The sequence below is a fragment of the Solea solea genome, chromosome 16 (genome assembly GCF_958295425.1).
Source record: "Solea solea chromosome 16, fSolSol10.1, whole genome shotgun sequence".
NCBI lineage: Eukaryota > Metazoa > Chordata > Actinopteri > Pleuronectiformes > Soleidae > Solea > Solea solea.
Window position 1 is genome coordinate 16,560,808 of NC_081149.1, and position 13,467 is coordinate 16,574,274.

At 46.0% G+C, this 13,467-nt stretch overlaps 1 protein-coding gene across 3 annotated transcripts; it reads left to right on the top strand.

Moving 5' to 3' along the window:
- The first annotated feature begins 280 nt into the window (after positions 1-280).
- Positions 281-13,265, top strand: tecpr1b (tectonin beta-propeller repeat containing 1b). 3 transcript variants are annotated; one of them, XM_058654329.1, is made up of 26 exons: positions 281-680; positions 884-976; positions 2,616-2,848; positions 2,941-3,123; positions 3,607-3,729; positions 3,840-3,962; positions 4,693-4,867; positions 5,165-5,265; positions 5,374-5,475; positions 6,680-6,807; positions 6,904-7,517; positions 8,029-8,153; positions 8,284-8,439; positions 8,592-8,741; positions 8,871-9,028; positions 9,230-9,342; positions 10,002-10,095; positions 10,554-10,650; positions 10,736-10,815; positions 10,904-10,960; positions 11,041-11,215; positions 11,324-11,459; positions 11,617-11,709; positions 11,799-11,905; positions 11,980-12,099; positions 12,231-13,265. In XM_058654329.1, exons 3-26 carry the CDS (start codon positions 2,624-2,626, stop codon positions 12,369-12,371), a joined length of 3,576 nt encoding a protein of 1,191 aa, XP_058510312.1. In that variant the 5' UTR covers positions 281-680; positions 884-976; positions 2,616-2,623; the 3' UTR covers positions 12,372-13,265. The 3 variants fall into 3 exon arrangements, with proteins under 3 accessions (XP_058510312.1, XP_058510310.1, XP_058510311.1); XM_058654327.1 differs by having other exon boundaries at positions 281-676; XM_058654328.1 differs by having other exon boundaries at positions 281-672.
- Positions 13,266-13,467: the final 202 nt, after the last annotated feature.

Consider the following 13,467-nt stretch of genomic DNA (forward strand, 5'->3'; position numbering starts at 1 on the left):
ACTGTGGGTCAACTGGGATTGGCACCAGCAACCCTCGATAAAGCCCCAATCCCCATTTGTGGCGCCCTCTGGATGCCCTGAGCCTTAACTGCCTATGCCACAGACCAGCTCTGCATACAGAGGCAGAATAATACTGTATGTCATAACCAGTTACATACTGCAGCTTTAAGGCCCACCTGCAATACCTCCAATCCACCAGTAGGCTATGACCCACACTTTGGAAAAGCACTGCTCTAATCCAACAATTTATCCTCAGATTATCCCTTAAATGTTGTGTGTTTGAGCGTTGTTTGGATCTCAATAATAAAAGATCTGTAGCCAAACACGTGAAACCAACCTTGCCCCTCAATAATTCATCTGGCGCTGAATAAATTATTGAAATATCAGCAGCGAGGCTGTCGGGAAAAAAAAACAACATATCAGGAGCTCCGATGTTTGACCAATAGAAAGAGGAGGATCCTCACGCCCCTGCCTGCTCTCAGCCAATCACAGCGACGCTTCCTCCATTTCCTGTTGTGGTGGAGTGTGAGTTGATGAGCACAGTGGAGATCACAGAGAATTCCTCTGGTCACTTGTATGACAATTAAAAAAACCACACTTGCTGTGAGTATGAATGACTGCACCGTGTCCCTGCAGAGGGGCTGCACGTGATGACAGAGCCTCCGTCCGCGAGTAAGTACGTGTCTGTGTCTCGTGAACATGAACTGTGTGAGGTTTTATTTTCCCTGATCCTGCGCATGTAAACAGCTTAAAGCCGACTTTGCGGCATATTAGGGTCCATATCAGCTGTGTGCGTTGATGTCACGCTGCGTGGCGCCTGCTGGTGTCGTTCCCATGCGTGATGTCTGTCTCTGTGTGTGTGTGTGTGTGTGTGTGTCTGCAGCATGGGCCTCAGAGGAGAAGATGGCAGCTGTTGCACCTGATGTCATGTTGATATTCCCTTGACAACCGCGGATCGGATACCAGATATATACAGGTGTGTACGCTCCTGCTGACCGAGCTCTGTGTGCGCATGTGTGTGCGCATGTGTGTGCTTGTTGTGGACACCTCTAGACTTTTTCTGGACCTGTAGGTGCCCTCACAGGTCCACATAATCCCGGTCCTGATGAGGCTGAACCTCATTTCTGAAGCCCTAGTTAAGGTGAGAGGCGAGATGTGGACCTTGGTTCGGTTAAAGGTTCGGGTTGAGGCTTATTTATATTATATTGTTATTTAGAAGCTTAAATGAGTGGAAGTCAATGCAGTGGCTTACGTGTGTGTGTGTGTGTGTGTGTGATCTCCGCAGTCTATGTCGTACAGTATCTCTACAGTCACTGCACATTTACTGTAGCGGATTAGAAGCTATCTGTAGTCAACGTGTCAAGTCAGCCAGTAGGAAAAGAGGTAAGACTTCCGGTCAGAGATTTCAAATTTAAACTCCACTGACATATTTATTGGTTTCAATAAAAGGCTTTTGAGGCTGGAGCTCATACACTCTGGTTCCTCTTGGATTTAAGATCTGTTTTTAAAAAGCACCTTAAAATCCTTTGTTAAATTGCATTCTTTTTTTTGTTGTGTGGTCTATGGGGCTGAACAATTCATTGACATTTGATTAAAATGGTGTCTAATTACTATTTCAGATCAAATAGGGTCCTGACTGATACACACCATGTTCTACAGACTGAAGAAAACATCTTTGTTTCTCACAGATCTGCACAAACATTACATAGTAAACATTTTAAATATGTTACGTTCAAATAAAAATGTGAATCATTATGTAAAAAAATTCCCATTCCCTCTCATGTCGCGAATCATATTGCAATTTCAGCCAAAAATAATCACAATTAGATATTTATTCAAAATTGTTCAGCCCTTGTGGTCTACATTATTATGTTTTTGTTGTGTTGCCCATGTAAATAAACATATTAATATTATTATTAGTAGTAGTAATTGACTTTAATTAGAATTACATGTATTTTGAAACACAATTTACACTCATGAATCTTTATTTTGCAGACCGTATATTTTAAAGTAGTTTTAAAGATTAAATGCTTTAATTTTCCCCCACATCTATAGAAATGTTCTGTCCCAGACACACTGTGCGACATGTAAAATAAAATAAAAAAAGGACTATATTTACAATATTGAATTAGCAATATTATTTAACTGGCACTTGATGAATCACACTATCTCCAGTCACTTTACCCACGTATTGTGTTTGCACTGCCAAGAACAATAAGATTGTCACACCCCCGTGGTCTAAGTAAAAAACGATGGAATGTATGGAAACAAGTTGTCGAGGCAATTGGAGCATTGTCGTCTTGGATTGCCGCCTGTGGCAGTGACAGAATTCTGTTACCTCCAACAGTAAAATCATAGTAAACTGATTTAATCTCAGATTACTGAGATTACATGATTACTGAGCATAAATCACATGTTTTTTTATGGCATTACTCACCTTCGTATACATTTATTTTGTAATATCTCAAATGACTTACTGCAATTACTGAGTAGTTATCGTGATGCAAACGACCAACATGGAAAGATAAGAGTCTTGGCACATGATTACTTACAGTAAGTCTTCAGGACGATTTGCAGAGTCATTAAATATGTAGTGACCCGTTGTCTCTCTTCAGGGTCCATCATGCCCATCACGCTGCTGTGGGCCGTGGATGTGTACGGCAGAGTGTACAGCCTCTCCACAGCAGGCCAGCGCTGGGAGCGTGCGGACGACATGCTGCTAGAGCTGAAGCGCGTTACTGCGGGGAAGGACCGCTGCTGGGGCATAGGCTGTGACCACCATGTTTACCTCAACATAATGCCCAGTGAAACCCCCATCCGCTACAAGGAAGAGACCTACGAGAACCAGGTCTGCTCAGGCCGTCCGCACAGACAAAGTAGGCACAGCTGTCCGTTTGTTACGCGCTTAAAACGCTGTGGTGTACATGTGCTTGTTTTCAGAGGTGGAACCCAGTGGACGGCTTCACTGACACACTGCTGCCCACCGACCGCTGGCCGTGGAGCGACGTGACCGGACTGAACCCTCAGCCGCTCCACAGCTTCCAGTTGCCGTCTCGCAGCTGGGAGTGGGAGGGAGACTGGTACGTGGATCAGAGCTGTGGAGGAGAACCAAGCCAGACTGGGGTGAGACACGCAACGCATGCAGTTCTCGTATGAACACAAATGCACTCTTCTGTATGTGTACATAATACAGTGTCCATCCGCTCCCAAGTTGGGCTGGTTGTGCTTTCAGAGACGGTGTTTTGCATGTCTTGTTTGTAGTTATTTGAGGCGCTGTTGCCTTTTGATCATCTCAAACCAGTCTGACCAGTCTCCTCCTGATCCATGGCCTAGTTGATGCCAGAGGTCAGGCCTCAAACCACTGATATTTTCTCTCTGTAAAACACGACAGATGGTTGTGGGTGAAATATTCAGACCAGCCTATCTGGCGCCAACGTACACGTTACGTTAAAAATCTGTGTTTATTCGCCCAAATGCATTATGTTGCTGGCAAGTGTTTAGCTTTCATTTGTGTTGGTGAGAATCTGAACATGTTTACCTAAAGAAGCGGCCAGTGAGTGTATATACACACATTCTCATGCTTCCGTATACTGTACCTCTCTTCAGGGCTGGGAATATGCGGTGGATTTTCCAGCTAATTTCTCCCCTGACAAGAAGTGGAATTCCTGTGTCCGTCGTAGGCGCTGGATCCGTTACAGGAGATACATCGCACAAGGCACCTGGACAAAGGTTTGGACACGTGTTTATTCGCTGCTTATCTCTAAGGCCCTTTGAAATGTTCCAATCGAACGTTCAGTGGAGAGTCGGAGTCTCACGCCCAGGCTGACGTTCTTCCACAGATTCCCTTGGATAATCCGAGGAAACCTCCGCTGCCGCTGTGTGACATGAGCTGTGGTGGCTGGGAGATGAGTGACCAGTCTGGAAGGTATCCCTACCTCTGGGGTGTGTCCCAACAAGGACAGGTCAGTCCACTGGACCAGCACTTTTATCCGTGTTAGGAAGGGTTACAAGCTCCTCAGTTGTTTTTGAGTTTATTCTATTCGTAGCTTTATTTTCTTAGGACAACACTTTCTCACAGTACTACTCGCAATTTACAGGGATAGTTCAGACATTAAGTATTAAAATGCAAAGAAGCACCCAAAAAAATAAGTGAATTCTCAAAAAACCCAGTCATTCTGCAGATTAATGCGATAGACATTTCTTGCCCCCACCCGCCCTTGTGCTGCGGCTGTATACTCACAAACACTCCCTCAGTCGGGTTTGATAGGATTGATTTAAAGAGCTCGTTTTCAGGTGGAAGACTGAGTGTACCTGAAAGACAGAGACAGAACAATAATAATATAAAACACTGAAACAGGTACAGCCTACAGCTTTAATTACAAATGCTTTATGCAAACATTTATTATTATAGCATTATACAAACATTATTTTTATGTCCTTATTTTATTCCTTGTCATGGTATGGAAGGACACATTTCTTTAATTTTCACATGAACTCAGTGTGTGTGAAGCTGCCAACTTGCTTACTTCTGATGTTTGACCACAAGGGGGCAGCATGACCTCATGTGATTTGCTCTTCCTGAGCCCATGAATTCAGGTTTGATTTAAAGCACAGGTTTTTTGTTGTTGTTGTTTTTTTTTTTTTTTAAAAGAACACAGTTATGTTGACGTTGCGACTGTTGGGCTCCTGCAGGTGTGGTTCAGGGAGGGCATCCACCCTCGGGTCCCAGAGGGCTCCAGCTGGGAGGAGGTGGAGGTGCCTAAGGAAGTGGCTCAGTTGTCAGCTGGTCCTGGAGATCTGCTGTGGGCTTTACTCTGGGATGGAAACCTGATGGTTCGGACTGGCCTCAGCCTGGACAGTCCAACCGGTCAGCATTCGCCATCTATGGCGTTTACCTCATTATATTCTGTTAGGAAACGACCGCTTTCTTGTGACTTTATACAGTTCCAAAAGTTGTTAATTGACCATAAATTTGACGTATATTTGCTGTTTGAATGTCCTTTTTGTGTAAGCAGTGTTCATTACAAAACTTGCATAGAAAAACACTAAATGTGTTTGTTTGTCTGCTTTTGTCATGTGATAATTCTGGTCCTGTTTTGTTGCATTAATGTCAACTGTTTTTGTTTTGTTGTTGTTCAAATAAACACATTTTGTTTCTGTTCAGGCACGTCATGGGTAGAGGTGGAATCGCCAGTGAAGGACAACGAACCTCTTCATGTGGCAGTCGGGGTCAGTGTGGTCTGGGTGGTCACGAAAGACTACAAGGTGGATGAACACTTGTCACACTCACCTCTGTACTGTACAGCTGCGTGTGTCGCTCGCTGTGGCGCTAACAGATCTTATATTTGTGTGTGTTTGTGTGTTTTTGTGTAGCTGTGGTTCCGGCGTGGCGTGAACTCTCACAACCCCTGTGGCTCTGGCTGGATCAGCATCGGAGGGGAGATGATAATGGTGGATGTAGGACTCAATGACCAGGTTACAAACCAAAACAAAAGTTCCTTTTTTTTCAATGTTTATTTAAGTCACATTGAGATTGAAATCTCTCGAACACATAACATCAGACAATATTAGTCAAACAAAGAAAATAGCACAAGACCAAAATGAGTAGGCATTCATTAATCTGTCATTTAAAGCGACTTCGGCTCACACAAACTACTTCCTTTGTCCTACATTTAAATGATGATTTAAAGTTTTTTTTAAGACATTCTAGGACCAGGTGTTGGAATAGTCTCGTGAACTGGAATACTGAAGCAGGAAAGGCTTGATTTGCCCGTGTCTCTTCTGACAGAGGGCACTTTAAACTGAAGCCTTGATACGATCAAAATAAGATCACTGACATTTACAAAAACACACCTGATGCACCTGATTTCATTTCATCAACTTGATTTGATGTGAGACGAATGAGATCATATCGGAACACACCCAGAAAAAGCATGAGGCATGTTTGCAGGTTTAAAATAACAAGACTGCAACAGAACACAATTGAAAAAGAGATATATATATATATATATATATACATATATATATACACAGTATGTCCGACCCTACCCTGTCCTACCCTTGCAGCCAGCTTCCCCCTGACCAGCCTCTGTGCTTCTCCTCTCTGGCAGTTTGACTCTTTGGATCTGGTTTCAGGACAAATCAGATCAGGGCCCGGAGTCGGGGGAGAGCAGCTTCACTGCTGAGGACTGTGCTCGCATTGCGAACCTGCAGCTCACACCTCCTCCCACTTCTGTCTCTCACCCCTTGCTCACCCTCCCCCAGAACCGTCTACCTCTAGCCTCGGCTCTTTCCCCCCGTGGCTGCGCAGGTAACATGAGCACAGCCAGCCGTTCCAGCCAATGTCCCAGCAGTAGCACCTCAGGCCCAGCCTTATATATCCCCAGACTGTATTACTACTGGCCTGAATTATGGGAGACTCCCTAATTAGAAGCTGGCCAAGCTGTCGTCATCATATCCCGTATTTCATATTTCAGGGCTGCAAGTTATGGATATGGCATGTGTGAGGTGGCACCAGTGTTACAGTATATGACCTTATAAAGTAACAGTTGCCTGTGTCCTACTCGTGCATCATACATTAGAAGACGGAAATAAAAGTTTTCATTTACTAGGTTTTGTTCTCAAAAAGATTTCTTTACGTTTATGTCTCACCCTTTTTCCTCTCTGCTGTTTCTGTCAGGTGTGGGCTGTTGGGGAGGACCATGGCCTGTATTTTAGAATCGGCGTAACCCCGTCTGAACCTAGTGGGAACGGCTGGATTCCTGTTTCTGCCCAGTGGGGCAATAAAAAAGTAGTTGTTCCACCCAGGTGTGTGTCGATCATTTAGTTCTAGAATCTTATGACTGACACGTGAGGTAGAACATCTGCAAAGACCTGACCCTTGTTGTTTCTTGCTCTGCCCAGAGATGACTGTGAGTTTAGTGGCCAGCTGACCGAGGCCTCACAGGGCTCAGTTCTGAGCTGCACTGAGTCGGACTCAGATTTGGCTCCTTCTGAACCACAGAACGGCACAAATGACACCCCGGTCGTGGAAGCAGCAGCCCCCTCTGTCGTTCCTTTAGGTGGAGGCGACGCGCCCACACTTCTGCTGGAGAAAGACGACGCTCCTTTAGCCTCTCAACGGGATCTCCCCAAACCTTTCATCCCCGCCAGTGACAGCTTCATCAACAGCTTGGTCTCGGACAGAGACAGAACTTCCTCTGTGCAACCGAGCATTACAGAGACACTGCAGGAGAAGGTGGAGGAGAAACCTCCCGCCCCGATACTCCCGACCCTTGAGACTGTGGGACCAGATGTCCCCTGGATGAATGTGGATCTGGAGGGGGCAGAAGCAGCTCGGAGTGCACAGGCAGGGGGGGCTTCGTTGGCTGAGGGCAGTGATGCTGCTACCTACACCTTGGGGAGCCTGGAGACCTTCCAGCATGTTGGGGAGGACGACGTCCCAGCTTGGACCTGGATCTCTGGTGGAGGCTGCGACGTGGATGCGATCTCGCACATCAGCTGGCTCAGTCCCACAGGTATGTTGACCACCAAGTATGCCGGGATTTGTGATGTTTCCAGTCACAATTAAGAACAATATTAAGACGAACGAGTACTCCCACTAGACACTTCATTAGGAACACGGGTGATAGCAGTGGCATCAGATGTTGGTCTTCAGCTGCTGTAGCCCGTCTGCTTCAAGGTTCAATTGGAGTGATTCTGTATTGTCTCAAATCAGTCTGGCCATTCAACCTCTGACCTCTGGCATCAACAAGGCATTTTAGCCCCAGAGAACTGGTGGATATGTATGTAAACATGTTTGCAATATGCAAAGTCACTTAAATCACATTTTTCCTCCTACATTTTGATGCTGCATTTGAATTTCAGCATGTCTGCATGCTGATCTGCACTGATTTCCTGCCATTTTTTTATTGGCTGATTAGAGTATTTGTGTCAAACAAGCCGTTGAAGGGGCATACTTAATAAAGTCTGCATGTGACCTCTATGGTTGTTCGTCTGTCTCACTAAATGTCTGATTTTGTGTGTCAGGTCCTCTCACCAGCTCTCTGTCACTGACTCCAGTGCAGTCCGCAGCTTGGAGCGAGCAGCAGCAGCAGCAGCAGCAGCAGGAACACAGGGAGGAAATAAGCAAGAAGCCGCTAGAGCGAAGCAACGTGAGACGGAATTGAACACTTTTCTTTTCCCTCCACCTTTTCTGTCTGTCTTCATTTGAAATGATCTCCTCACATTCATCACTAACCCCCTCCCCCCCCACCACCACCTTTGTGCTGCGTCCTTCTCCAGTCGGTGTGGATGCGTAAAGGTATGTTGCGCTGGTGGAGAGACTGGAAACCTCAGCGCTGGGTGGACGTGGGTGTCGCTCTGGAGCAGTCCACCAGGTGTGACGGCAGGAAGGACAGCATTTTCTTTGTCTATTACACGCAGTATGGTGAGAAAAAGGTTGGTTTTGCTGTTTTCTTTGTGTTTTTTTTTAAATATTACAACCACACAAAGACTAACACCACCTCAGTATTTCATGGAGCAGAACACAACACCCGACTGTCCTCTCTCGAGGTCTTCTTCATTCTCTCTCTTTGACGCTTCCATTTCAGTACCTTCACGTGCTCATAAATGAAGTGACGGCGCTGGTTCCAGTGCCCAGGGACTGTCACTACGCCTTCGCTGTGTACACAGCCCAGAGGACCAAGCACAGGTGGCCTCTCGTCCTGGCAGCGCAGACGGAGGAGGACATGAATGACTGGGTAAAGCAGATGCAACAAACGTTAGTGTGAAAAAGTCAAATGCAGCTTCAAACACTGAACTCATCATTTTCTGGATGAAGTCCATCGATGATCACATTCTAACCCCCACCCCCCCCTCCATGTGTCCAGTTGCACCTGTTGTCCGACTGTTGCTGCATGTGTCGAGGGATCGCAGGCCCCCCGTCCAGACAGGCCCTGTGGTCCACCACATCAAAGGGAGACATCATGGTCCACGAGCCGTCCTTCTCCCTGGAGGCTGCTGCGAACACACTGGCCTGCGACCTCATGTGAGACTTGTGCCGCCTTGCGATTGCGGACTCGTCGTGTTCTTCATCTTAATTCTGCTTACTTGCCAGTTAACACAGTTGCTAACACGCTAATCTTCCACTCCTGCCTGATGTTGTCTGAGTCTCTTTCATGTCCTCTGTCTGTGCTCCAACAACAATGCGATTAACACGGGCTGCTTCCACTGTGTGCTGCTGCTGCAGGTTCTGGCGGCAGGTCCCCGGACACCTGCGCTGTGTAGAGTCTAACAGTCTGGGGCTGGTGTGGGGCATCGGGTGGGACGGCACAGCCTGGGTCTACAGTGGGCCCACGCCTGGTAAACTTGCCCCTGTGGACGTTGTTATTTTTCCCATAAATTCCCATAAATGTTGCCTCCTCTCCTCAATAATGGTGCGCAATCTACCTTTCATGTGGCCCTGAAATGACCCGTTTGATCAGTCATGAATTTATATCGTAACTGCAGTTGCAATTTATTGATTGATTTGGTTTGAATATTTATTTATTTTTATTTATTTCGGTCATGACATTTAGATCACTCATCACACAACAGTGTAGTTCACACAATACACATAACCGAAAGGGAAAGCAGGAGAAGCAAAAGCTTATCTGGTCCCACCCCCATTATCATCACACATTACATAATTATTATATATATATATATATATATATTTTTTTTTTTTTCCTTATGACATTTGACAAAGAAAACATGTTTCAGCATCAGGTAGCACTTATTGCTGCTTTGTCCATATGTAATAGTTTATAATGAACATTACCATTAACATGTGTCTTTACTAACATTAGTAACTACATTACCAGCACATAAGGAAGCATCACTGTACAATGTTTCTTAAAGCTTGTAGTTTGGTGTGCCACTGCTTCAAATCTTAATAGTAATTTGTCTGCTCACAACCAAAGTATAACTAGTCACATGCTTTCATTTGATTAAACGTGAGTCCGGGGTTGTGTTTACTGCAGGAGACGCCGTGGAGATGCTGCAGCAGACTGACGTCAGGAGCGTACACATGTACGAGAATCAGCGCTGGAACCCTATGACGGGATACACAGACAAGTAGGAGATTTCCGCCTTTGACTCCGTTGAATAAAGACTTTGTTAGCACTTAGTTTTTTGGTCCAACAGGAAGTCTTCCTTTACCTTGTTAAACAGTTCCAGCCTTGGGTTAGGGTTAGGGTTAGGGTAGTGACGCTCCAGGTGTGTGACGGCATGTGCGCTCCCTCATCCCGGTGCGACGTCCTGTGCAAACGTTTCCTTATCTCCACTGCCTCCATGATGATGGTATAGGTGTGATTTTTGTCACCATCTAACATCAGGTGACAGTTCTGAGGAAGGCTTGAGATACACGTCAAAACTGGTTAACAAGGTTAAGGTAAACTTCCTGAACCAGAAGTTCAATCAGTAGACCTAATGAACTTACACACCATAAAGCCTCTGCAGTTGGTGTTGGTCTTTGGTTCAAGACTTGACGGCCTGACTGTTTTGTTTTGTTTTGTTTTGGCTCATTTCTCCAGAGGACTTCCAACAGACCGCCCGATGTGGAGCGATGAAAGTGGACTGAAAGAGTGCACCAAAGGCAACACACAGCCGCCCTCCCCTCTGTGGTCCTGGGTATGTGTTTTCTTTCACGTTATATCCCCCGTTTGAAGTGTCTCATCCCCAGTGAATTGTCCACGATCATCATCTGTTGTTTCAGGTGTCAGAGTGGGCTGTGGACTGCAATGTTCCTGGAGGAACAGACAAAGAAGGCTGGCAGTACGCTGCCGACTTCCCCACGTGAGTAATCACTCATCTTGAGCGAATGAGCACTTCAAACAAAGCCGTGTAGCCTCCATTCATTGGATTTTCCTCTCCCAACCCACAGCACATTCCATGGCCACAAAACCATGAAAGACTTTGTCAGACGTAGACGATGGACAAGGTAACGACACACACACACACACACACACACACACACACATAAACATTTCTATGCTTTCTAAAATCACGTGTTCTGTACAGGAAGTGTAAGATAACACTGAGCGGTCCGTGGGAGCAGGTCCCACCCATCCAACTGAGTGACATCTCCCTGATGCCGTGTTTGGCCCAGAGCACGATGGACCAGGTTCCTGTCTGGGCCCTCAGTGACAAGGGGGACGTCCTGTGTCGGCTCGGAGTGAGCCCCCAAAACCCAGCGGTGAGGAACATGTGGAGGAGATGTGCATTGGTTCACCGTAGATTTTAGAGTTCTTTCTGATTTTCAGTTTCCTAACTCTTGTGTGTGTGTGTGTGTGTGCTCTAACAGGGCAGCTCCTGGCTACATGTAGGCACAGATCAGCCCTTTAAGTCCATCTCTATTGGTGGAGCAAACCAGGTGTGGGCCATCGCCAAAGACGGAGCTGTGTTCTACAGAGGGTCAGTGTCCCCACAAAACCCTGCAGGTGAGTTTAGGATGTGAAGGTCCGCATTAGTATTTCACTGCAGGACATAAAGTCCGAATGTTCGCAGCAAGAATCAGCATCTGAGTACTGGCGATAAACCAGTACCCAGTGCTGATCCAAATCAAGCCAAACTCCCAGTGCTGTCGTCCCTCTACAGGGGAATGCTGGTACCACATCCCTTCTCCCTCACGGCAGAACCTCAGACAACTGTCTGTAGGTCGGACGTCGGTGTTTTCTGTGGATGAAAATGGTAAGTATGTTTTGGAACATTTCAAATTTCAAGGACACGAGTAAAGTGGCAATAATCATAATAAATAAAAAATAAAAAATGTCCCGTAGGTAACCTGTGGTACAGACAAGGCGTCACTCCCAGCTACCCACAAGGCTCCGCATGGGAGCTCATCTCTAACAACGTCACCAAGGTTTCTGTCGGACCGCTAGACCAGGTCAGCGACGTCAGTCTGACATCACTTCATAAAGGAAGTGTTTGCATTTGGCTCAGTGGTTCTGTTGTCTCCAGGTGTGGATCATAGCAGACGGGGTTCCGGGTTTCCCTGCTGAGACTGTGGGAGCCGTATGCCACAGGCTGGGTGTAGGACCGGTGCAACCCAAGGGCCAGTCGTGGGACTACGGCATAGGGGTGAGTGCATCATTATTTCATTATTCATATCAAGCAAGAAGTTACACACCACAGCTTTTTTTATTATCAGGAAAAAAAGCAAAGGAAATTGGCACTAAAAATCACTCACTGCATGTGTTTTTGACTTCCAGGGAGGATGGGAGCACATCAGTGTGAGGGGAAACTCAGCAGAGGCTCCTCGCGCGCCTCACCCTGCACCTGCTGCATCTCCACGCAGCCCGCTCCTCCCAAGACCTCCAACGCAAGTGAATGGGAAAGCAGTGGGTGTGTAGCACCCCTTCCATGTCTTCCTCCTCTTCCTCTTCCTCTTGCCTCAGCCCTGTTTGTGCCTGGATCTTACGTTTGTCTCCTCGGAGCATCCCCCACATGCTCCGGTCTCTTCTTGCGAAGAGAACAATGCACAATCACTCCAATACGTTTGTTTTGTAGATTTTCGGCTGGATTTGACTCTGGACTGATGGAGGAATGTTACTCTCTGAGAAAAGGGAAGCACAAGGGCACATTTAACAGGATGACAAAGGTTTCAGAGTGAGTGCATGCGTTGGCTTTGGCTACTGGGTGTTTTGGGACTGAGCAATAGCTTGTGTTCTTATAAACAATATCCCGTGAGAGCGTGCGAGGGCGGGACTTGAATAAAAGGGCTAAGGCTTGGGTACAGAACTGTCTTGTCATGGTGCATTAACTCCCCACTGTAGCTTAAACTGTCTTGGTTTTGGTCTGTGTTTGTGTCGGATTACAATTGCATGTGATTTAATTTATTCCTTGATTGATTTACAGTATTTATCAGGTATTTGTTTCTTTATATTTTTGGCCTGTTCCATGTTTGAGATGCAGTGTTGTTCAGCCACGTTGCTTCAATGAGCCTCCCTTATCTTGAGGGTTTTCTTTGTTGTTTTTTTCTTCAAAAAGGACTGGCGATATTTCAGACCCTCGTACTCTTATGAAAATATATCGCTCTTAAATTACAAAGTGACTGCTGTGAAAAGATAACGATACCTCTCTATGCTCCTGCAATAAGGAAAACAGTTCTTCCCAGTAATATTACGCCATCCATGCTTTTGACGGTGACTGTTGAAACTGCACAGCCGGTGTGAATGTCACCGGGACGGGACATTCGTTGTAAAAGGGCATTGAAATGTGAAATAAAATAAAAAAATCTGAACATGTTTTGATATCATTTCACAGTTGATTTTTGGTAAACGGTCAGATGAGTTTGCGTTTGTGTTCTGAGAGAAATGAAGAAAAAATTACCCGACATTGATCCATTGCTGGCGCCAGTGATGCCACAGATGCGTACAACACAGTGCGGTGAACAGATTTAAAGGAGAGAACCATTTAAATGCTCAAAGTGCAAGATTTGTCTCTCTA